Source organism: Lagopus leucura, unplaced genomic scaffold, assembly GCF_019238085.1.
Source record: "Lagopus leucura isolate 7727_CA_CO unplaced genomic scaffold, USGS_WTPT01 Super-Scaffold_100021, whole genome shotgun sequence".
Lineage (NCBI taxonomy): Eukaryota > Metazoa > Chordata > Aves > Galliformes > Phasianidae > Lagopus > Lagopus leucura.
Genome location: NW_024962274.1, coordinates 7,276,524 through 7,302,380, shown reverse-complemented (window position 1 = coordinate 7,302,380; position 25,857 = coordinate 7,276,524). Strand labels below are relative to the sequence as shown.

The window sequence follows — 25,857 nt, the reverse complement described above, 5'->3', positions numbered from 1 at the left end:
ATTGAAGGTGACTAAAAACTACCAAATTCTGAGACAGTCCAAAGGGAAAAGAACCTTCTGTCCTGAAAAGGTCACTCTCATTGCTTAGTTTAATAAAAGTAATGCTTCAGTCAGCATGCGTCTGATTGCAGAGCAACCACATAACCACAGATGGAAGGGATGCTGGGTGTAGGGAGGATTACTTATCAGTAAGGCTACTATAATATGTCAGGTTACTTTGATTTTTTTTTATTTTTTATTTTTTATTTTTTTAAAATGAACTTTCAAATCTTAGATTTCTTAGCATCTGAAAAAACAAGTGTAAACTCAGTAGCTCCGATTCCCTTCAGGCTCTCTCACAGACAAGCATGAAAACAGATTTAATTGTCTAGAGCTTGATCCAAATCCCATAGAAGTCTAGAGGGAAGTAAATACAATTTTTTTTGGTACTTACATGCAGTACTGCTGTCTATCATCTGCAAGAGTTTGGGGTTAGAAAGCGCATTTTTGCCACGAATTATTGGTAACGTCTGAGATCTGTGATGTTTGTGGCCATCGTGACTAGAAGTAGAATGCATCCTGAAATCCAAAGGTATCATTTAAAAATAGAAATAAGGAAAAAACTGATCATGCCTATACAAAACTTTTCCACATCAGAATTTTCTGAGGTACTTCTCAAATGCTAAAGTGAAACCAAGCAATGTGAAATTTTTCAAAGAAACAAAGAGAACATTAGAGAGGTGAACGAAACAAAACAGATGAACAGATGTTCTAGAGACCACAGGAGATGAAACTCATTGTGTATTTTCCAAAAAGCACCAGCTTAAATAGCTGGCTGGTGTTTAGAACACTGACATTAGATGAAGAAAAATTAAAGTTAGTCCTGTCACAAAAAGAACACAGGAGAAACAGACCACACTCATGAAAGAACAAATACAGCTAAGTAGCTTCTACAAGGGGGAAAAGAATGAGAATGACAGTGACAGTGAAACTACGTGTGTTTGTATGCCTGTTCTTTCAATCTTTTTATGCTGTCAAACAGTCTAAAGTATTTCATTATCATGAAAAGTTTATCATAATTGGTGAAAGAATTTTGAATTTGTGACCACTACAGAATCCAGTAAGATTTAATATCAATCAAAGCTCAGGTTACTTATTCAAATATTATTTTTAAATGTAGCTTCATAAAATGGTGTAATTTATAGATGTTCTTGGAGAAAATTGCTTCCTGCACCTCGCTAAATCCTCTTTCATTAGTTGTTTATTAAAAAAACAACCAACCAACCAAAAAAAAAAAAACCAGATTCTACATTTAACAAGGAAGTTTCCAACTCAGTGTCATGGTCCTATGTTTTTTTGTTTCTGGGTTTCAGTATTCCACATCAAAACATCATGTAGTGTACGGGGCATTGAAGTGTCACTGCCCAATCCCAGCTACCTATCCCTGTACATTACAGCAGTCACAGGATCTGGCCCTTCCGGGTGGGGGGGGCGCTCTCTTGCTGCCTGGCAGTGGGTGCTGGAGGTGCTTTCCTAGCCGCTCCAAGCTTTTCAGGTTTGAATCGGTCCCGGGAACTCTCTCTCTCATCTTGTCTGATTTATTAATCTCAATTTCAATTAAATTGTATTATATTCTGTTATCTTGTATTCCGGTATTATAGTAAAATAAGTTTTCCTCCATAGATTGTTGCCGCTGCTCTTTTCCTCCCTTCCTTCCTTCCCATTTTTTGTGGGACTGGGGTGGGGGGGAGGGCAGAGGCCTGTTGCCCCTGTCACGGACATAGATTGATCTGGTCAAATCCGTGACACTCAGGTATGAAACTAACGGCCAGACATTTGCCAGTCAACATGACAGTTTTCCATGATGGGTCACAGTGGAAGGATTTGGGTGGACGTTTTGGCAAACCAGTGCACTGGATATTTGGAATTTTGATCTTGAGGTGTTTTGTGGCTTTTTTTTTTTCCCCCCTTCGGTAGGAAGGTGATTCTCCATGACCACGGTGACATTCAGCAAATTGGAATACATAAATGTCAATGCAAGTTAGAACTGATCAGCAATGCTTCATCTTTCAGCTCATCATCAAAGAATGCTCAGCATTACATCAGGCCATAAACAGCCTTTTGGATAACAAATCTGTGAGGGGGTAGTGTGTGAAGGCCCCGGAATCAGCACAAATGTAGGGTGGGTGCCCTATGTAGGGGCAGTTTGATCCCTCACAAATCTAATAAATCACACTTGCAACCTAAGAAATTGCTAGCATAAGAATACAAGACTATTAACAAGATGACCCACAAAATCAGACCCCAGTGTTTGTGACGAAGTCAAAGAAGTTTTCAGTCAGGAGAAGAACGCTCAGCAAAAAATAAAAACGTGGCCCTGAAAACTACATTCAGAAAGATGAAAGTCTCTGAAGGGCTTCACAGCACCCTGAGCATCGTTCAGCTGTGAGATACACACAAGGACTCTTTCACAGCACATGCAGCTGGATACTGTGTAATAGATACATGTATATATATATATAGATAGATAGATACATGTACATATATATATATATATATATATATATATATATATATATATATATGTATGTACAGACATATACCAGTATATCTACGTGACTATCCCACCACATTTGTTCATCAGTGAATGTGAAGCAGAACAGCAGTTTCCTAAAGGCTGCTTGCCAGGCCCAGATAGAATAATGAAATCAGTGCTATTTCTTGAAAACTGCATGGTATGGGAACAAAGAAAGAAGCATGGGAGGGAAGCCATCTTCTCTCCTGTGTGCTAACTTTTCTACTCCAAAGTACATGCTTCTAGTAGCATGCAAATTCTAGCTACACGTAAATGAGAAAAGCCAACGATCCAAACATACAAGGAACTTTCTCAGCATGCCCTTAGATACAGCCACAAGGGTAGAGTCAAAAGTTCACTTTCTCTCTGGAGTTTTACATTATTAACTATGAAAATGCTCTGCTATTCCATAAAAGGGTCAAAAAGATTATTAAAGGTGCACTGCACTTGCAGTTCATTACTATGCTACCCATGAGAACAACTGAATCTTTCAGTCATTAGACTAGGAAGAGAAAGGAAAAAAGACAGTGAAAGACAGAGGCTGTGGAATGGCAACATGGAGGTAATGCTATAGTATTATGTTACACATAGCCACGTGGAATTAAAAAGACAGGGACCAAGCACACCTATTTTGAAGTTTGACTCTGTATTTCACAATCCAAGATTATCAAGAGACAAGTAATCTCCTGCTGTTATAAATGCATCCAAGAAATTCACCCATAAAGCAGTAAGAATGCAAACATTTGAATTCATTCAGGTTGGGGAGAACAGTGAAGTATCTTTCAAATAGGCATCTGAGCAGAAAACAACAGCTACCCTTTCTGCATCACTTAGCAGTATATTGACAGCAAGAATTTTTTGAACATAAAGTTTTAAGCAGCTTTTAAGTCCAGCTGAAGCTGAAGACTCAATTCTTTCACAGTTTACAGCTCTGGGGGCTCTGAAATGTGCTTCGGGTTGTGCCGGCTCCTTTACAATTAATGCTGTGGTTGAGCAAGATGGCCGCAGGATGACAAAAGCTGTGCTTTTACAGGGGTTAATAATGAGGTGTGTCATTACCATTGTGAGAGCAGACCTGACGCCTGGCCAGAGGAGTTTGAACCTTTAAGGGTGCCATTATTCTGGGTGCCCTGAACAAATTTAAAAGCAGCAGCAATTTTCCTGTTAAAAGAAAATAACTGTTAATCTGTCAGGAATGGGACACTGATTTTGTCATGCCTCTGAAGAATAAACAAAGGCCTGACAGAACCTGCCACAGAGCATGTACTGGTTTATCTGGCGACCTTTCATTTCTCCACAGTGTGACATATAGATAAGTTTACAGCAGTAGCATTAAATTAAAAATGAAACGGCAACTAAGACAAAGTGTGCGTTTCACATTATGCAGCTGGAAAAAGATCTCATGCTTTTTCAGGAAAGTGGGTAGAGACAGAAGATTTTTTTTGTTTTTTTGATTGCTGTGGAACACTTTTCTATGCCCATTAAAGCCATTTGTTCCATCACATAGATGAAAAATAGCATTCGGTTTCTTTTGTATGACATACATTGAAGTAAGGTTGAAGAATGGTTCAGAACTATGGGTTATAAATGCAACAGTGGCTATCACAAGCAATTCATCTTTGACACCAGGCATGTACTCATCACTCTAAAACATTATGATAAGAATATCTGCATAGAAGAAAAAAATGCAGTGTACAACAGCTTGGTGCTTTCAGAAGGTAACACAGGCAAAGATAAACAAAGGAAACATTCAGGCAATGTAATCAGCAACAATTTAATACTTTAACATACAGCCTATAATATTGCAGTAATATTTAAATATTATAATATAGTTATAACCAAAAATTACCTTACAATATTGCGTTTTCCTAGATATCTGAAATTTTGAAGACACACCCTGAAAGATAAAGCAGCATTTATGTCTTTTAATGGCTTCCTAACTAAAAAGACAACAAGAAGCAGCTGAATTGTAGTGATTTGAGAAGACCTGCTGAATGTGTCTGCTCACTAGCAAGCAAAATAGGATGCAGAAGTTTCCAGACTAAGTATGTAGAAGGTGTGGGGACCACGTTGTTCACCCATTTTCACTTTCTCCCTGGTTGAAGATTCCTGCTTGATCATGAGGCAAACTCAAAGGCAAAGATTTGGCTGTAAAAGTATTGCTTCCTCACCAGGTGAAGTTAAGCTGCATTTCACTTATCAAGTGGGAAGAGAATTCTGAAAATAGGTACCTGTGTAGATTCTATGGACATGCATGGGTTGGACTGAGTAGACCACCTTACAGAGATGAAAAAACAGACGTTCTTGGTTACATACCTTTTCTTAAGGTTTGAGGAGCTAAATATTTTCAAAATGGAAGAAAAGAACCTCAATCCCATACAAGGAAATTATACTATTAAAATGTCTGGGAGAAAAACCCAAAGCTTTAAGGCCTCTGTTCATAGAAATGGCCAACATATTGGAAGACAGGGGTTCTGTTACTAATGTCTCACTATGTCTTTGGAAGGGTGTGCTAAAATAATCGAAGATACAATAGCTATTCTTAGCTTATACCATGAAGACGACAAACTCAAAAATTGACAGCATTGGCTTTCGAACATCATCATTCAGCCATTTAAATAATCGTTTAATCAAATAACTATAAAAATGAACTTACTCCAAAATGCTGAAAAAGTCTGTTATTTCTGAGAACGGTGCTCTCAGCCAGTAGGAAATTAGTGCATCTAAAGAGAGATATTAAAATATATTACGTATCTATTACAAGGAATTAAGTGTGCCACTGATAATTATTCTAATGTTCGTTTGGATTCGGTATTCATACTATTTTACGACAACCTCAATCAGGCAGTGCACATTTTCTCACCTTCTGAAATAGTTTTCATAATGTGAAGGAAACACATAAGAAGGCTTCTAGTTTCAGCTTGATCCAGCTTGTCAAAACGAAGAGTTGATCCAATCAAAGACAAAGGTCTCATGATCTGTTGAATTGACAGCAAAGGGCTTTGTTGAGCTCAGTGATAAGTATTCACATCTAGTAATCATTTTCAATATTTTCACATGTACCTTTTCACACGTGTCAGTTCTCTCACTGTTTTTTTCATTGGTACTTGGGTTAGATTCAAGACTTGCTAAGGAAGCTCTTGAGTCAGCATGGTTTGCTGCAGAGATAGCTATTGATGAAAAGGCTGTAAATGAAAGTCATAGCAAACATGCTAAACCAAAACATCTATGGATACAAAAACTAACAAGAAAAATGGAGAACTTAAAATGTGTCACATGCTGGATTGATACCAGTGCTTTGAACTTTCAATGCCAAAGATATTGATGAGTATGTTTGGTACAGAAAACATGCAATAAGTTGAAGAAAAATGATTCAGTTTGCCATTATTAATGTCATTAAAATGGCTCATTGCATTCCATAACGCCTGACCCAAAGCCATGAAAATCATTGGGAAGATGTCCCTCAATTTCCCAGAATTGTTTGGACGATGTGTACAAAGTAAGTTGTTTTCACCCTTCTGTTAAGCCTGGGAAAACTAAGAGTACTTTCCTCCAAGAGACTTTAGGAGTACTCGGGAGAAACCTTTGAACTATTCTTAAGACAAACAGACTGCAAGAATGAACTCAGGCACAGGGATCTGTGAGAGCCTGGCATCATTCCAAAGCAGGAGAGTAAGTGAAGCAGTGGAAGAAGAATAGCTTCACAGGAGAAATAAAATCAAACCAAAAACACCCCAAGGGAAGAGAAACATTGGATACCATGTTTCCTTGAGTACTGTATAACATGGGTTAATGATATCATCCATGAATACTAAGCAGAAAGCACAATGGATTGAGATACACACAAATCCACCTGTGTGGATGATCAATCTGTCATACATACCTGCTATAGAGTTCAGAACATCTTTGGAAAAGGAAGTATCCACAGAGTTTGCATGTTTCATTGCTGTCTGGTTCTGAAATCCTCCAATTGTGCTCAAATCATCCCTAGATCCCTGTATTTTGAAATAACCAGAACAAACTGCTAGATGATATCACTCATAACTTGTACAATGACAACACACATACAGTAATACACACATACAACCTCTAAGAGGTTGTCCCTCTTAGAGAGGGAGCTTGAAAACATACTTTCAGCTGTGGAGACATGACAGCCTAAAAAAACCCCTCAAGGCTTACTGTAATATGCCAGAGCTATCTGCAATGTCAGTCAGTGGAGTTGAAAAGAATATATCAAGTCTAACTCTGCTTACTGGGTGTGCAAGCAAATCAGACCTGTATTTCATTAGCTAATTTCTGACAAGGATAAATTTGGATTTCTTCCCACCAGATTGGATTTTCTCAGACCTTGGAATCAGACCTCAGTTTGGTCAGTTGAACTGCTCTCAGTGTTCTGAAGCCACAAGAATTACCTGATTGGAAGTATTGATATTGAAAAGGAACATATCCTTCATGTAAATCCTTGGCATATTGTCCAAAAGCATTCCATAGAGTGGCATGTACAGGTTTGCTATTTGTGCTTGTTTTGCCTAAGAAGAAAAGATATAACATAAATCCGAAGAAACTAATTACTGTATACTGGTAGCTAAGGAAGTTTCACGTATTTAGCCACTGTATGAACAAATAAGGAAAAAGAATAAACAAGTGTCTTTACCGGCTCTGCGTATCGATCATCAAATGAATGCTTTGCCATTAAATTTTTGAGCACAGCCAAAGCTAAGTGCCTAATATCCTGGTCTTCTTGCAAGGCAAACCCAACCTCCCGCAGCAGTACTCCAATTAAGAAATGTTTACGGCAAAATTCATTGGTCAATGTGTACTCTGGAATATCTTGGAACAGAAAGGACAAAAAAGCCTAAATTAACGCATGCTACAAAAACAGCCGTCTCCTGTTTTCCGAACTTTCAATAACTGTGATTTAGTCCACTGTTAAAGCTTGATTTCCTGGTCTGTCTGTCCCATTCATCCAGACTATATACACACTCCAAAACGACAAACTCAAATGTTTTGTACATAGTAAGACTGATCTCTGGTGCCTCTTGGTGTCTCTTGGTGCCTCTGAGGCACCAAGTCCAAATTGTAGACTAACTTCACTTTTACAAATACTGACTAATATTTGGTTTAATTTAGTCCAATTCAGTGACAACAGTTGTTCATTATTAAGGCTCTTAGTGCAGAATTCTACTTGCTTCTTACACAGTAATTTGCTCATACCTGACGTTCGATATTCCTGGGTTGATTCTGAAGGTGTCATGGGGTCTTCATTTACCATAAATATAAAACAATAACAGGAAAAAAAAATGCTTTAAAAAATAAACAATCAAATACATGAACTTCGTAACTTTTTAAATAATTTGACTGATATTTGAATGAAGCAGCTTCTACCGGTCTCTGCTTTCATTTCAACTTTGTACAACTGCTTTGTATGAAATAGAAGATGAATAACCAGTTTACATCATTACGCACAAGAAACCACTACAGTAAGTTTCAGCTTTTCAATTATACCAAAAAAACACTACAAAATGGCCAAATGATTGTCTTCATCAAATGTTTCTAAAAATATATATTTTTTCACAATGACAAAGAAGTAATAAACTTCACAGTGGTTTAACAGTGACACGTTGCACAGCTTTTGCCCAAGCAGGTTAAAAATGAATTGTTAGCCAGTATTTGATATTTCTCCAAAATGTACTGCTTGGAAAACATAAAATCCCTAAAGCTTGCTAACAGTGATGAGCACCAGAACTGAACTCTCTTTATTGTGGCACAAACTAATGCAAAAGAAAAGAGACACTTCCCTTGAGAAATGCTGTACAGAAGGATAATTCTCCCATCCCTGAAAGGTACCCTCAGATCCCAGCAACTTCAGTGACTACATTCCAACAGAACATCCCCGAGCCCACAGAAAACTGTCAGAACTGGCAGCTGTACCTAGAGCTGAAATCCTACCATCTTTGAAACCAAGAAGAAAAGCACTTCGTAGCTGGTATTGGCCACAGAGTTAGGTCCTAAACAACAGGCTTCAGTGTGCACAAAGGAGCAGCGCAGGGCTCTGCTCTCACTATCAATCAGCCTCCTGCTCCAGGTAGAAGGAAACCTGCTGTGCATGCAGACTGTCCAGCTACAGGGTTGGTAGCCAGGGGGGTTGGGCCGTCAGCTCAGGAAAACGTGGCTGCTACTTGTCTTGGGGCATCAGCAGAGTCAATTAGCTCCTGCAACAAAGTCTAAACAAAATCTGCTTCTCATGTAGGTTATCCACAGTATTTCCCACCTTCAGAAGTAGCTCAGGTGGCAGCACTAACGCACTCTGAAATGAGCCGTTCTTGCCATGCTGCTCCAGGCAAAACACAGCAGAACTTGGTGACAATGTAAAGTGAATGCATTTGGAAGGAAAGAGTTATTGCATGGTACCCTCCTGCCAACCTAGAAATACTCTACAGATACTCTAGAGGCTAAAGTACCAACAGCCTCTTTTTCCATAAGAAGGAGGTGTCTGAATTCCTCATGTCCTCCTCCCAAGGGAAGGACTGTCATATGGACAAGTCATACAGTCAACTGCAGCAGGAAAGCTTTTCCCAGCAATTAGTTTCACAGTTCTCTAATCACCACAGCCTTGCTGTCTTCTCCTTTTTACTGTATCTGTTTAACTCCTTCCATGTGCAGAGGCTTTAGTAATTCAGGGTTTAGAGATTTCAACACATTTCCAGTAGGAGAGTCAGCTCCCACCTTCCAGCTGGGCATGCAAGGGTTGCTTCTATTTACAGACACAGTGAAGCAACATTATTTTATCACAGTAAAATACCACATCTGACAAACTTCCATGGTTGATGTACAGACAGTACGTTAGAGTTATCTGAACCACCCAGTAATTCCCTACTCTACAAAATCCTTTTAGGGGGCACCTTACCAGGAATGTTTGAAGATCGTATGGGCAGGCACAGAGGGATAAAGTGTTCATGGTGACAGACTTCTTGGAGAAAGTCAAATTTGAATTGATGTAAAGTCTGAAAATCATAACAGGTAATAGCTCAGATTACAGTAGAAGAAAGAAAACAGTAAGATAGAGCTGCTCTATTTATCTCTAACTGACATCCGATGATAAAACCTTATGGCTGGTTATGTTAAGCTACATGAATAACATTTAGTTTTCTTCTGTTATCAAAGGAACTTGTTGCACTCCAACAATCCTTACTGCATTCTTCAAATATGATTTTGCATTGAAGATGTACTGATAAATAAAAGCTTGATCCTCTACTGAGTAGAGGGTTTTCCTTGAAACATTTTATGGCACTATAGTACATCAGGAATACAGCTGTCCATGGAATTCAAGGTCTAATGGCAATTAAAGAAAGGAAGCACTTGAAGTACGTTTTCCAAGAAGAACTGAGTCTTTTTGAATGAATACCACAGTGAATTGAGTTCCAGGGAGGTATTTATTCACAATTAGAATAAACGGAGACTGCAGTGTTATATATTGATACATGCACAGACTATTTATTCAGGCAGCAACAAATGCTGTTAAATTTGCCTGAATTTATTTTGCCTGAAAAGAGAGGCCAGATTATAGTATAATCTTTTTGTAAAATAAACAATCCAGTTGAAGAAGCAAAGGCCATATAGGAACAAATCCTGCAGGAAATTTTAACGCCTGACTCCTGCTTAGGTGTCTGACTGAAAATGAAGCCAATCCAAGACAGAGATTTCTGACCTCAGGGAAAGGCCTGTGATTTTACTTTATGGCTATTGTTTGTGTGCGATGCAAGCCTGTTCCAGCAGCACATCTGCATCGAATTCACAGTGATTTTCCTTCATGTGTCCCAGCAGATGGCTTTGGAAAGAAGCTGGGTGGCTGGCAATGTGTACATATTCACAGTTAAGGAGGCTGAATGCATTTAGATTTAGTGAATTTTGAAATACGGAAGTAATTTTCAGATTACATAATATTGCTCACAGAATTATAGGCTCCAGGTTACAACACTACTACCAAGAGACACCATCCATCTTCTCCAGAGATGATGTGAGAAATCTGTGTACAGCACGATATTTTGATTTACTAAGTGAAACAGATTGGAGTAATTCTCATTCATTACTTAAAAATACCCAGATCACCACTGAAGAGTTACAAAAAGTTAATGAACAAAAGTTTTGTAAGCTTTCTGGGAGAGATGAGTCACACAGATTGCGCATCCCGAATACATCCTGTTATCTACTGTCTTAACAATGTGGTGAGATAGTTCACATACATGGCTGGAATAGGAGAAAGATACGTGACTTCTCTCACGGATTAAAAATGAAGGAATCGAGCTGAAAAATTTGGGACCTCCTGTAGTTTGACATTTACTATCCAAATTACATCACTGAGCATTATAGATGTTATAGAAGAAATTCATACTACATGGAATTTCCTCATAGCAAGTGCAAAGTAATTTGGAGCTCACTGGCTTACTTGTGTTATAAGCAAGGTCCCATACAGTCAAATTTACACAATGGTAGTTTGTTCGTATGCTCTTACTTTAATGCCCTCAAATAAAATTACTCTCAGATGTTACTAATATTTGTGGACCAAATCCCAAGCATATTCTCCCAAGAATCAAAGCTTAAATTCAAAGAATGGGTCAGCCTCTTTCATGTTTTACATGTTTTAGCAGCACTCAGTGAGTAGTTGTTTGGACACAGCTCTTCACTTTCAGGAAGGAGAATAGATGGCTCCAAAGCAACCATAACAAAAAAAGCCCCACATTATTTTTGTTAATATTATTCACAGACTGGTAATTGCTAACAATACTTTACATGTAGCCAAGGTTTACATGAAATATTTGTTAATACTTCATCTGTAAGGGAAAAGTGTACTTAAATGCACATCTGTTGATTTTTTTTTTTGCATCTAAAGAATTTCCAGAAATGGTCATATAAGTAATTTTCATGTTTGACCAGGAGTTCATCTGTAGGAGAACCCTTGTAAAATTAAGGTTTTAACGACTGAGTTCTGAGGATGGCAAAGCAATGGAATGCATTACGAATGCTTTTAAAATGAAATCATTCTCTACTAGTGAGTCACTTAGAAACTAACATCAAAACTATACCTTGCTATCTCCTGTTCCAAACATACTTATATAGTTGTTGACCATCTTGAACACAAATCCACGATCCATAAATGTAAAGCAGCGCTAAGAAAAGAGGAAAGAATATTATTTTATTGCTAAAAAAGCAGTACTTGACTTCATCAACCTCGCTTTTTGTCTTGCATCATCTGTAAACCTGCATCATTTGGGCAGGTGAAATCAGTAACAGCGGGGGAAAGAACACTGGGAAACTGATGAAAATCAGCTCTTCCTCCTCGCAAATAATTACGCGTTGATCATACTGTCCCTGTACCTATGTAATTGTTTCTGGCAGACCAGATTTGAAAAGAAATTAGAACAGAAACATATGCCTTATTGCATAACACAACACTATCATCTTCTCAGTTCAGATGAACAGTACAAAAATAACACACAAAACTGCAGCAACAGAGGTGTAACACCTCACAGTACTGACTAAGCTTCTCCATCTATGCTTTTGCCTCAAACTTCATCATCTTCCAAGTGATATACCGCCACAAATAGATGCAGCTATATATGCAGATAAGTGTGTATACAGCTATTTGGACATCCATATTAAACAAGCAACAGAAGCCAATGTAATAGCAATTCCTATCTATTCTCAATTCTATTATTAATTTTACTTAGGTGCGAGTGTAGAGAAATCCACCTTCAGTTTGTGGTTGGTTTCCTTCTAACCTCACAGGAGCATTTACTGCTGGAATACAGCTTCCTCCTAATGCTGAGCTTCAATCTGTCATAAAAGATTTTGGCCTGGATTTCAGTGTATACTAATACAGCATTCCATATGCTAGGAGAAGGGTAGTTCCTTCCAACAGAAAGTTAGGGGGGAAATCACCAGATAAGCAGCTTCACATGCTACTTAGATAAATAGCTGGACACACCACTTACTGAATGACAATTTTCCAATGCTTCACAACTAATTTGATGTTGGGAAATAAATATGACTGAGAAATACTAGGACAAAAAGAAAAAAACACAACCCACTTTATGACTTCTCCAACTCGCATATGAATTTGTTTATATCTAGTAAACAAAGGGATATTAAGAAAAAGGACATAAAGAGATAGGTTACAGTATTCCATGCAATATTTGCACTTTGCTTATTCTGATTTGTAAAAGCTGCCTACCGTGGTTGTGATTAGGAAAAGTTAATCCACTCAGTCATTCAGAGCTCCAGTATTTAAGGAAAAAATACCAGTTCAGTGGGAAATACATTTATTTATTTATTTATTTATTTTTACCAAACTTTGTATTAATTTAAATATAACATAAGAATCTGTAGAATTCACAAACTTGACTCTTAGGGAATAGATATAAATCCATCAAAACTGTTTTAAAACAGAATTAGAAAAAGCTTTTGCATTGTCAAAGACCCAAGGGAATAGAAAAACTGAGCTATAATTCAATACTAAACTTGGAAATTGAACCATCACTCACTCAAAATTGCTTTTTCCCTTCAACTAGAGCAGAATAGCCTCAATCTTCCATTAAGTATGGGCAATTAAGTGTAATGACAGAATATATACCTTGAGAAACCTGGCAGTGCTGTAGTTTGCATTCCTAGCTTCTTCAAGAGCTTCTTTGTACTTCCAAACAACATGGTCTGCCATGACCATCACAAGTGTATCCAGCTCAGTTTGAAATGACTCTGGAAACCTCTGAGTTCGAGAAACCTAAGCAGTGAATAGATCATCACTTGAGACTATGTAACACTGCATATTAAACCTGAAATCACGTTTGGATCAAGAGTAAAGACAATGAAAAGCACAGATAATTCAATAGAAAATATGTAAGTATTTCTAGATTTTCATGGAGCTTGTCCACAGAAAAGTGGGAAAAGCTATCTTCAGATGCCAGCACATGTATGCTTAAAGTACCCTTGATAACTAGGCAGAAAGGAGGCCAGGAAGAAAAATGAACTTGTCTCCAGCTATTACAGGTTTTCTCAAAATTTTGTTTCAAGATCACCTATCTGCCATCTAGTTATCCTCTGCTAGGAAAAACTATAGAATTCTCATTCCATTCTAATCCATCTGTTACAAAGATGATGCAACTGTATTTTGGCTGACTAGTTCTGTACAAGCAATAATAGGTTTGAGCCCAGCAGGTCAGAGTTTTTGTGGGTAAAAACAGTATTTTAAAATGTGTAACAACTTTTTGGTTTTTTGTCCACTCAAGAAGAAATCTCCAAATACATTTATTTCACATGATTCTGCATTTTATATTTTCCCTTAGAACCTGATCACCTTGTTAATTATGAGCAACATATATGCTTACCTTTGTTTTCTTTGTATCAACCAAGTACTGTGCCATTGATTTTAACATGACTGCAAAGAAGAACCAGGAGTGCTGTTTAAAAGAAGGAAAAAAGAGATTAGGAAATAAGATTATCTGAGAAATATTTTATGAGGCCAATTCCATTCTTTAGAGATGGAATGCATTTCTCAGTAAAGCATATTGGTAAATTCTCCATGACAAATAAGTGAAAGAGCAAGAGTACTGTGTACTTTAGTAACTGTAGCTTCATTAACGGGGCTTACACATGTATCAATTTCTTAGATCTTGCTTATGGGAGGAACTCAATACTTTTCATTTTGGTAACCACCCAAAAACAGCAGCTCAAATCAGATGTAAACGTCCTACTAACACATGATTATTCTCTGTGCAACAACTTCTAAAATAAAGATTAAACCAAAATATCCTAAGTGCTAATGTCATATTGTGCAGTCAATTAGGTTTCCCATACAGACTTAGTAAGAGAAAGGAGGCATTTTTATGCAAACCATGGACTCTGAGAAATGAATTATCTTAAGAAGTTGTAAGTATTGCAAGTCTGTTCTGCTGAATCAGTTCAGGTTGAATTTATGCAAAGCTCATACAGGAAAAGAAGACAAAAAAAAAGAAGGGAAAAGCTTCAGGCTGAAAAGCAGTTGTAAAATTACAAATGCTAATTCAGCATCATTCACCTTTAAAACCTGTTTCACGGTTACTTGGTCATTTAACTTCAGAAGACCAGTCATATTCTTGGCCAGCTCCTCATGAATAGTCCTTTCCTCAAATGATTTGGTTCTGAACACATACTGAAGAACAACAAAAAAGTCAAAATAGTACTGAAACAAATACAAAAAGTAGGTGAAGATAAATTATTGACCATAAACAGCTGACAATTTTTGCCTTCTAAAACATCTTGACTGAAAAATATGTTCACACAATCTTTAATTCCCCTAGCAGTAACAGTACAACTCTACCCCCTACAAAGTCTGAGTTTTAAGCAGAACTTGATACTGATTTCAACTCAGTGCTAAAAATCATTGCCACAACATATTTTTTCCTCCAGTAGGGCATAGGATCCTCATAACTAAACTGCCTTTCAAGCCATTCCACCAGGGAAGCAAAGAATAGGCAATTAGAAGGAGAAAGGAGGGTTTTTCACCCACCTAGGCAAGGCCACCTTTCACTTCCTCCTTTCTTCCAATGGCAACTGTTAGATTAAGTAGCAACTCTTCATCCTGAAATGTGTAAAGCACCCACTAGAACTGATAGAAGGGAAACTAAACCCCATCAGGCCCTAAAGATAAGAATTTACCTAATAAACTGCCCAGAACTAATAGATCTATTATTGAGGTTTATTTAATATTTTATTCAGCTAATAATTTGGTACTGTGATCAATTATGGCTTCCCAAAAACAAGAGTGTTGCAACCACTTTAGTTAGGAAGAAACGTTATTTCAGTACAAGCAGAAAGAATGTAAAAGAAAGGACTATCCCTTGAAAATATCTTATTACTATTCAGTTTTATTTCCTGAGCAGATGCAATAAGCTTCTCCCTATGCCATTTGACACTTCTGGGTCCACTTAGTTAAGTGAGAGTAATTTCACATTATTACAGTATCTGAGTGACTCACAATTCTGAATTTACTTATTTGCAAAATAAAAGTAGGTATTATTCATTTCCTTACAGATAGATAAAAGAGATTAACAGTTATTAACTTTTGGCTGCTGCTAGAAATGGGAAACAAGCTAAATGGACATTTGGTATAGCCTGATTAATCACCTGCAATTTCAAAGATATTTAATCACAATAGGTGTCTAATGCAAATCTCAAAAGTTATCAAGCAGATGTTAATACCCACTGAATTAACTATATTTATATGTTACATACATTATTACTTTCACAGCCTCAACTGTTCTGCTGAACTTCAACAGAATTCCTCTGGGTTTCAGTTATGGTACCTGAGATTAGAATTTGACTAAGGTGCTCAGATGCTTCACCCGTAAAACACACCTCCATGAAGTATGAAAGTAAACCCACACCTTGGAGACATCAACTAACAGTTCTCAGTACTGAAACCAAGATTGAAGCACTGAATGGAGAGTCCCTACTGCATATGGTGCACTTAGGGCATGGAGGGGCAGGGTAATTTGTCCAAGGTGGCACAAAAAACTTAGGACAGGACTGGAATTCACTCTTCGAAGACCTCCTCAAAGTCTCGTCTTAGTTCCTCATTGCTGAGCCACCTAGCCTGCCAGTGGCAGAAAGCTGCAATGCTAACACAGAGAAAGCTACAGAGAAGTACAACTAAGGGTAGACGAGAAGAAAAAAAAACACAAATCAAGACAAAACAGCTACATAAAATTACTTAAGTTTAGCAGCATTCATACCGTCACATAGGAATTGATGCAGTTGTCTAGCTGTTCTTCATGGCATTTAGCAACAATATTAGTAAGAACCCTGGAAAATAAACAAAAACCAAAAATGCAAATTGAACTGTTTTGTGTCACAAGGCAGAGAAGGGTCATTTAACAAATCACTTTATTGTGTTATCAAGACCCAATTTAAAACAGTCCTGCAGTTTCTGTGCACTGCTTGGGACTCAGCCACAGCCCAAGTGTCTGAGCAGGCTGAGCTCTCATTTCTGTGCAGCAGGGAGAGGGTGGGCATTCATGGCATTTGAAGCTGCTTTGAGCTTCTGTGAAACACCCTGGTGATCATTAACATGGAAGAGAATTCCTCAGGTCATGCAAACACCAAACTTAAGCCTGTGCTTCTGTTAACAGCAGATGTAGAAGTACTTGAGATCAAGTGTTTCAGGAAGGTTTTCTCTTAAATGTTTATGTGAGCCATTTTGCCTGACACCATCTTGTTTCAGAAAACACGTGAAGTTACCTTCAACTTAACCATATCATTTCTTCATTTAGGACTTTGTTTATTTTTCTTTTTTTTCAAATCTAAGATATTTTACATAGAAAACATCCTGAAATTTCATAATCTTAGCTTTATGTTAAAAGAACATTAATACAAAAACTTGGTAGACAGTATCTCAAATTCAAGGGCACTCATAATGATAGCACAACTGAAATGGATTATTAATACATAGAGACACCAACAGATACATGCCAGACTCTGGTCCACATACAAGCAGCTGTTTCTAATAGATGGGTGATCTAAGTAATTCTTATTGCAATCAAAAGCTTTGTAGTTCTTTCAAGGTCATATTTTTCACATATATATAATTTCTTTTTGTAGAAGTAGTAAAACTTTCAGCAAGATACAAATTCTATGATGAAGTTAGTTGTGTCCATTGTGATCCTTCAGCCTTTACTCTGAATTGAAAATGAAATAAGCTCTGGCAAAGATAAGACAGAGAAATGATGCCACGTCTAGGCATCTGGACAAGTAAGTAATCGTGAGAGAGTATGAAAGGCATAATGTTTTCTCCCAGCACATAAGCAATTCTAAGCTTTCATTCTGTTGTTGTTGCTTTTAATAAGTTCAACACAATCTGCTCCAAGCTATTCAGAACAAAATACAATGTGTGTATATATAGGACACATCAATGAATAACGCACACAGCAGATGAGCAAATTCTTGTTGACATCAACAGTATTAGCACAAAAGCCACCACAAACTAGAAAAAACTGAGCATTCTTCCTTTTTTCTGTAACCAGGTGAGTTCTGATGCATGAAAAAAAAAAAAATAGCATCTTCCTATTTTCCATCTAATCATTAAGTCTAACTTTTAAACAACTGCTTCTTCTGATGTATTAATTTTCCTGTTGGTCAACTGATACTTCAATTCTAGCCAAGGTAAGGATTCTTCATTCTCCCTAACTGGTCTTAACACTAGTAGATTTGCTGGCTGTGAAGGATTCCAGGACAAAAGGCCAATTGTCTCTTTCCCTCTGAAAACTGCATGTAGTCATGAAATCACAAATTTCGAGGCATGTTTCCTAGCACCTAGATGTGGCAGGACTTTGTTCTGCAAGATGCCATGAACCTTTGATAAAGTATACTAAAACTCTATTTTCCCAAGGCTAAGATGAGGAATTTAGCTTCCTCATTTAAGTTTTCCTAGTTAATCCTTCTTCAGAAATGAATCCTGGAAAATAATTGGAGAAAGAAAATGTACTGACAGCAGTTGAGTATAACAGGGTTGTTGAGGGCTGAGAGTTGTCATTTTTTCCTACTAGCTATAGTCACAGTTTTTAGCTCCTGGCAGAAGTGCACCAGAAACACCACTATAGCCAAAAGAAAATGCAGTGCCACTTTCTGCCCTCCTGCAGAGAAGAATAATAATCTTTCCAGTATTTTTTTTTCCTGCTGCACTGATCAACAGCATCAATAAAAGCAATCTCATTATGTGAGAAGCTCGAAAAATCATTCCAGCTGTTTGCTAGCTCACCAGAAAATGCTGCCCATGGCTTTCCAATTATTGCTGATATATATTTCTAATTAGAAAATGCCCTAGAAAAGCATAACTTGAATGCTTGACTCTTTGCTGGCTGTTGCAAGATGCTAAGTTCTTTCTATGCTGAATTCCACATCCTCACATTCAAATATAAATTAAAATTGATATTCAGGTTCATTAAGAAGTAATTAGCTCCTCAAGAATGAGACCTTTAACTGTCATTGCCTGTGGGTACAGAGACACATTCACCATGATCAGTGGTCTCTTTGTTGGTACCAGAGCCAACCACATGATGCCATGTGCTCTTCCATGAATTACTTGCAGAACCTTGTGTTAAGGGGAAGCAGGCATTCTCACTTACTGAAGTGTAAACACTGTAGTCAGCCTTCATGAGAGCAGCTATTTTTGGACGAACATGTACAGTTATGTCCTTTATACGAAACCTACTCAGATACCTGGTCACAGCTGTTGCAACTTCATCATCACTGTTTTGCACCAAAACCCAGAAGAGTTGATTCAGGACTATGGGAAGAAAGTTCATAATTACATGGATCTTCTCTATCCTCATCAAATTCTGTAACGGACATGAGAAAGAAAATTAAGAGATTTCCAAAACAAAAGCTAGTTATTTCCTCTCCTGTTTCAGCACATGGAAGGCAGAATGGCTACAGTGATAGGAAATGGACAGCAAAGTGGAGGACTATTTCCTGATGCAGTTTGTTTTAAACATGAGTTGTTTTGAATAATCCATGAAACTACAGGTATTGTCCACATCTCAGAATTCCAATCTTTTGCTCTATCCTGATTAAAATACAAAGAAACAAAAAACCTGAGCCCAAAACCACAGCACTGAAAGAATGAACTATTTTTACAACATGCACTTCCAAATATTTTTTGGTAAAATCATTCTATGTTTGAATCTGGTGAAATGTACTTGTTGTGGCTAAACTAATCATGTAAAAAGCGCACTGATAAAAATATTAACATCCTGGCTTTATTAGAATGACATTATATTACCTTCTCTGATCAAGGAAGATATTGAGCTCTTAATTTAAAAATAAAATAAAATCCTTTAAATTCCTTCAATTTTTGCATTTCAGTCATTTCTAAATCTTTCCTAAATTTCTTCAAAGTTATTAATGATTTATAAATAAAAATATCTTGTGTAACATTACTCCTCAATTATATTGCATAATTAATCCCTTGTTACAGACAACATTATCTCTATTTCCTAATAAAATCAATGAAATATTTTAAAAGGTAAGCTACAAGCAAACAAAACCCACTGAGATTCTGGTTATTTAGATAGCTAGAAAGTAATGAAGCTTGGATTCCTGAACTTTGTCCAATATGCTTAACATTTACTCAAAAATTCACAAATAAGGTCTTCATTCAGTAGAGGTATAATCTATAATTAACTCACGCTTTCATTTTTGAAAGCATTCCTTAATCACTTTGTTAAATTAACTAGCACAAACTGTCAGCATTTAAAACCAAAGCAATCCTTTCAAATCACCCTTAAGGCCTTGCTCAGAGAACTGGGGCTGTAATTTATTGGAACATTTTGTTTGCTTATTATAGAAAATTCTCGAATATCATTATAAAATCTGCTCAAACATTAATGACAAATGAAACAGGAAAAGCACATACACGATGGTCATGTCTAAACCCCCAAACAGCAATTAGATTTTACAGCCTGCTACAAGGAAAAATAATAAATACCAGCCACGTACAATGTTTTAGAGCTAATACAGTGGTGCAACTAATGTCATAGCCATCCTTCAGTCTTCTCCTCGTCTTAAAGTTCACTAAATAGACTGCAGAGTGCTAATTCATGAAGGAAGTGTTACAGTCCTACATTTACCCAATGCTCTTTTAAAACTGCTTGCTATACCTCTGCTACCTCACAGCTTTTGACCTCTACCAAATACAGACACATTTATCATAGAATTTGAATCATTAAGATTGGGAAAAGCCTCTAAGATCATCTAGTCCAACCGTATACCTACCACCAAAACATGTCTCTCAGTGGCACATCTACATGTTTCTTGAGCACCTCCAGCAATGGTGACACCACTACCTCCCTGAGTATCCTGTTCCAATGCCTCACCACTCTTTTGGAGAAGTTTTTCCTGATATCCAACCTGAATCTCCCCTGGGACAACTTAAGGCCATTCCCCAGTTTTCTGTTGCTATTACCTGGGAGCAGAGGCTGACCTCCACTTCACCACAATCTGCTTTCAGGGAGTTGTAGAGAGCTATAAGGTCTGCCCTGAGCCTCCTTTTCTCTAGACTGAACATCCCAGTTCCTTCAGCTGCTCACTATAAGACTTGAGCTCCGGACCCTTCACAGCTTCTTTGCCCTTCACTGGAATGCTCCAGGGACTCAATATCTTCCTTGTTGTGAGGGGTCTGTGAGTACTGAACACAGTACTTGAGGTGAAATGCTATTACTTGCTCATTTCATCTCCGCAGAAAGGATAGATTCTAACTGATTTCAGACCTTGGCAGGTAACTAGTACTCCTGATTTATACAAAGGCAAAGTACAACCTCCCCTCCTCCCCCTCCAAAAAAAGCCCTTTTAATTAGCAGTTTGCTGAGAAAAAAATCTTGAGACAAGTAGGAGGTAATACAAAACACAGTATATCTAAGGCAACAGAGGACTAGGGGGAATACCAGAAGCCAACAGGCCCCAGATCATTTATTTTGGACAGCCCTAGAGGAACAAAACAACACTCAACCATCTTTTAAAGGAAACTGAGGCTCTGCATAGGCTGGATTATCAAAACTGGGAATAAAACAGATGCACCTGTGCTCTAAATTGGAAAGGGAATGGGAGACATGTTTCAGACCAGCAATACAGTTGCTGCACCAATGAAGCCTAACTGGAGTTGTCATAGACTCATTGCCTACTGCCAAATCTATGCCATGTTGAGAACTGTGCAGTGGTAGATCAGTTGAGATGAAGTCCTAATTACCATTTTATAACATAATTCTGTGCTGCAGGTTACTTTACCTTACAAGAACTTATGAAGTTTGAGGTAGGAGGCTGAGAGAAATCCTTCTCCCTTTCTTGGCACTGATAGAAAAAATTATTCAGGTATGGATCCTAAATGATAAACAAAAGTTCATGTTAATTCATGCTATAGAAAGGATTAGAATTCAACCCAATAAACTGGTTATAGAAATTTCCTGAAGACAACACTTGGTACCTAATGCCTTAAACGTAACTCCTTGGAAGACAGATCAAGTTATTTAGGTTAATCCTCTGGCTACTATATATACCCTATTATATACAAAACATCTCTAGGTCCTCTGTCCAATCTTTTCTTTCTGTGTTGTGAATAATTAGTCTTCTTCTCACAATCCAGGGGATTTCAATGGCCAGAATTATTTTCCTAGTGCTCACAATTTCTGTTGTTCTTGTTAAACTGACATTTCATGACTCTTATTGTAGCATGACATTAAGTCACTTTTATTTTTCATTAAAATTCCATCATTGTCATCTTGCCATTCTATACTCAAGTAACCTTTAAACGTTAGAGAAACATATCATACAAGACTTGAGAGAAAGCATCTTTCAGACTTTCCATGATGCTTTTTACTTGTAAACAGACAACAGAGCTAAGAGGAAATTCAGCTTACCTGAGTATTTACTGTTGATACAACAAAAGTAGACACTTTGAAAAGTGGCTTCCCACTATCTACCCATTTTACATCACAGCCGATCTGCTATTAAAATAAAACAAAAAACATATTTTGCACTATTTCCTATTCATTCAAGTCAGCACCTCTTTTTCACTGTGTAGGTTTGCACATAAGCACATACAAACTGTGATAGCTATTTGTTTCCAAATAGCTTTCACAAATAGAGAACTAGTGCAACAAAAGCCAACTTTTCAGCAAGAGGCCATGAACATTGTAATTCAAGCGACCAGATCACTGCCCTACCCTGTCCTCATGACGATAGTAAAACAAACAAGAAGGCACAAATAACCCAAACTGGCAGGATCAGTGGGAAAGAGTGATATCACGCTGCGAAGCTGGAGAATGAATCATGATTGTGGATCAACTGGAGAATGAATGTCATATGGCCTGAGTTTGTCATTAAAGGTTCTTTCTGGAGTTTTGGAGATGTTAAGTATAATATTGTAGAAGAAAATTATAAAATGCACTTATTCCATATATGCTCTTGAGTCAGCATCATATGGCTCACAGCCCACTGTTACACACATTCATTTATATACTCAATGATACTATGCACATGAGCATTCCAAAATGGATGACTTTTAGATGAGTGTAAATGCAAACTTGATCTCACATAAAACGCTTGCAAGTTACTACTCTGTGCTACTTGAATATATGAAAGTATGAATTAATACCTTTCCACTAGTAGGTTCTTGAAGGCTTAAGTAATTAGGAGGCAAACTGCTTGCTACTGGCACGTTGTGTTCTTGGGAAGCAAGCTGAGCATCTTTCAACAACGGAAGCCATGCATATCCCACTGCACACAAGAACAAATTAATATGACACCTTGGAGAACAAGCTGCTCAAATTTAAAGGAAGACAATAACATCTAGACAGAAATTCTGAAATCCTTATTTGAATGTACACCATTTATATTTATAATTAAAAGTAATTCTGCTACAGGTACCTGGTGTTTCCAGAGCCTCTTTCTTTTTGGCATTAGCTTTTGCATTTATGTCACACGTGACATGATAAAATGAAAACAGAATGTGGTGTTTCTTATGGAGTTGAGTGGGAAGTTCAATTTTCACCTGAAATGTAAAACGTTACACCTCACTTTAGTTTAAATATCGATTAAACCAGGCATCAGAGATGGTCTAAATGAATGACATCTCTCTACACAAAGATCTAAGTACAGTCTGCCTTTACTGACAATTGCTCATCTGTGTGGTGCTGTTGCTGCCTTTGTAATAGATATTTGACTATGGAAATTGCTAAGGAAAGTTATCTATCACTTTTAATTAAACAGCCTTTTTCTTCTCTGTCTTGTGGATGAGTATTTGCATTTTTGATGAGAGAACAGAAGACAAAAGAGCATAGAATTAAAGAGTTATAGACTCCGCTTACAAGTGCAGTCGTAAATAGCCATCACTGTTATCTTATTTTTAAGGCAGTCTAAATGGAAACTAAAACGAAATTTTGTTCAGCATAATGTCATGGCTTACACGAAAATCAACTTTTATTTAGGATTTCCGGTCCTTCTTAAATCCCATGTCATGTCGTCCACAAATCCCTACAGATTTGAACTGACATATTATTAACCTACTGGAATAAATATACAAAGTAATCAAAACATGTTACCATAGGAACTAATGAAAAAGACACTTTGCCCTTCTGAACTGTGATAATGGTTACCCAAGCTGATGCTATGCTTAAAGTAAGGCTTAGAAATTGTTAGTAAATATTTGCAGCATTAAATCAGCTTATGGGTAAGAATCTAATACCATAAATATAGATACAAAATGGGCATTCAGATGTGGAGATTAAGACAAGTTTTTTGATAACATTCTACACTATTTTCAAGACTGCATTTGCTGTCGTTTCTGACTAATACAAGTAACGCTTAGAATAGGTGTGTGTCTCTTCCAGCCATTTCATCTATTAAGGTCTGAGTTCAGTTCTTCATTTACACTGAAAGTGATTTGCCCAAAGCAAATGGCTCACTGAGATCACAGAGAAGCAAATTGTCAAATGTGTTATAACCCTTGACACTGCTTGCAAAGGAGTAGGATAAACGTAGTTCAAAACCACTGAAAATCAGTTTGATAGCAGGATCTGATGATGATCTTAAGGGTCCTTTCCAACCTAAATTACTCTATAAAAATGCAAAAGTTCCACCCCAGCTCCTAAACACAAATTTTAAATTAATGCCTATATATATAGTTGCTGACCTTACCTCTATTTTAGTGTTTGGAAGTTTTTCCAAGATCAAGTGGTTTGAAAAACACTGGTTAACTACTCTGCTGGGGCTGTTGGCCAGCATTATCACTACACAGAAACAGTAGGGAAAAATCCAGATAACACATAGGGCACTATCACACCATCAAATACACTGCTGACTGAAAGGGTGAATTTAAATTCACTTGCAGAAAGCGTGGAAATCGTAGTTGGTGTTGGTGAAATGTAAAAATGCATGGTAAAGATGGGCATCTAGCATTTGGCAACGGCCAACATACAACCACCATTCTAGAGCTGCATCTTCCAAAGCGTGAGCTAAGCTACTTGCTGCAGCCACTACACATCACTGTACATTCCGTTCGGATCACTGGATAAACAAAAATGTCCCAGTGCAGATCTTAAGTGTCAGAGGGATTTGTTCTGACATTTCTTTCCATTCTTCATCATAACGTTTATTGTTTCCATCACATTCAGAGATGCATTGAATCCTTTCTGCTGTTCAGACAAGCATTTTAGAGAGTAGGCTGTTCCTAATCAACTCTACAGCATCTTAAACGTACTCAGAACATCTTATAAGAGGAAAGACTCACTGAGATATAACAGTTATGTAGATTGACATAAGAAAGTTGCATACATGTACAAAAGAAATTGTAACAGGTATTCTTTACACTTGTTCCTGTCTCGTTAGCAAGCATTTTATGAGTAAAAAAGCAGACTGACCTCATCATAGAAATCTGGATTCTGGGAATGATGTAGCACAGCGGTGTAGGCTGCTGTTGTAAATAATGGTCCACCTGGTTTCCCATAAATGCGCTGAGAAAAGCAACATACTTTGATTACATTGTCAAATTGTGCTGACGATGGCACTCTTAGTATATCTAATACACACCTGCATTAAAAGCAGTACCATGAAGGATTGATAATTGCTTACAATTTAATATTTTTAAACAAACTTCCAGTAATAGTTCATTGATCCACGAAAATTACCCTGAATTTTCTAAGCAATGCACTCCTTCCACTTCTTCCTTGCTGTTAATTATTCCACTTGCCTTCTGCAAAAAGCTTTACAAAAGCAACTTCATCTTAATGAGGTTCAATACACAATATAAAGCCTTTACTGACTTCTGTTAACAATCCCCTTGCTGGCACAGATCAGTCCAGAGGTTCTTGATGACAGCTTATTCATGCAGAATTCACACGACAACAATATTATGTTATAGAGCTTGGTCAATAGCAAAGTTCAGAATTAAGTTTAAAGTTTTCTAATTTTTTCCCTCATTTTTTCTTATGAAGCATCTTAAGCTCAGGAAGAAAATTCAGGTAAATAGTGAATTTCAGACCAAGCAAGTTTCACTGTAAAAACAGTAAGCTAAATTGTTCCAAATCAGTACAGTTCCCTTTCCTGGGCTTTATAAGTAATGCTCTCAGAAATAATGCTCTCTGAATATATTTTGTGGTGGCTCACCTTCAGTGGCTTTGCTCCTTCTTCATCAGAGCTTTTAAATTCAATGCATACTGTTATATTCCGTGCCTGAAAAGGAAATGCATTAGTGCTCAGATTAGGACTGGGATGGCCATAAAAAT

At 37.3% G+C, this 25,857-nt stretch overlaps 1 protein-coding gene across 5 annotated transcripts in view; it reads right to left on the bottom strand.

The window, feature by feature from the left end:
- Positions 1 to 25,857, bottom strand: part of DOCK10 (dedicator of cytokinesis 10) — a 117,483-nt gene that overhangs the window by 21,979 nt on the left and 69,647 nt on the right. For all 5 annotated transcript variants that reach the window (XM_042878266.1, XM_042878267.1, XM_042878268.1 and 2 more), the window contains exons 18-40: positions 25,739 to 25,804; positions 24,994 to 25,086; positions 23,003 to 23,126; positions 22,731 to 22,852; positions 21,994 to 22,080; positions 21,365 to 21,457; positions 18,803 to 18,921; positions 16,321 to 16,390; positions 14,625 to 14,738; positions 13,936 to 14,007; positions 13,185 to 13,331; positions 11,638 to 11,721; positions 9,462 to 9,558; positions 7,769 to 7,813; positions 7,209 to 7,384; positions 6,967 to 7,083; positions 6,438 to 6,549; positions 5,618 to 5,739; positions 5,418 to 5,532; positions 5,211 to 5,277; positions 4,404 to 4,451; positions 3,614 to 3,715; positions 434 to 558 (exon numbers count right to left, since the gene is read on the bottom strand). In XM_042878266.1, coding sequence (XP_042734200.1) covers positions 434 to 558; positions 3,614 to 3,715; positions 4,404 to 4,451; positions 5,211 to 5,277; positions 5,418 to 5,532; positions 5,618 to 5,739; positions 6,438 to 6,549; positions 6,967 to 7,083; positions 7,209 to 7,384; positions 7,769 to 7,813; positions 9,462 to 9,558; positions 11,638 to 11,721; positions 13,185 to 13,331; positions 13,936 to 14,007; positions 14,625 to 14,738; positions 16,321 to 16,390; positions 18,803 to 18,921; positions 21,365 to 21,457; positions 21,994 to 22,080; positions 22,731 to 22,852; positions 23,003 to 23,126; positions 24,994 to 25,086; positions 25,739 to 25,804 — 2,317 coding nt within the window. The remainder of the gene's footprint in view (positions 1 to 433; positions 559 to 3,613; positions 3,716 to 4,403; positions 4,452 to 5,210; positions 5,278 to 5,417; positions 5,533 to 5,617; positions 5,740 to 6,437; positions 6,550 to 6,966; positions 7,084 to 7,208; positions 7,385 to 7,768; positions 7,814 to 9,461; positions 9,559 to 11,637; positions 11,722 to 13,184; positions 13,332 to 13,935; positions 14,008 to 14,624; positions 14,739 to 16,320; positions 16,391 to 18,802; positions 18,922 to 21,364; positions 21,458 to 21,993; positions 22,081 to 22,730; positions 22,853 to 23,002; positions 23,127 to 24,993; positions 25,087 to 25,738; positions 25,805 to 25,857) is intronic.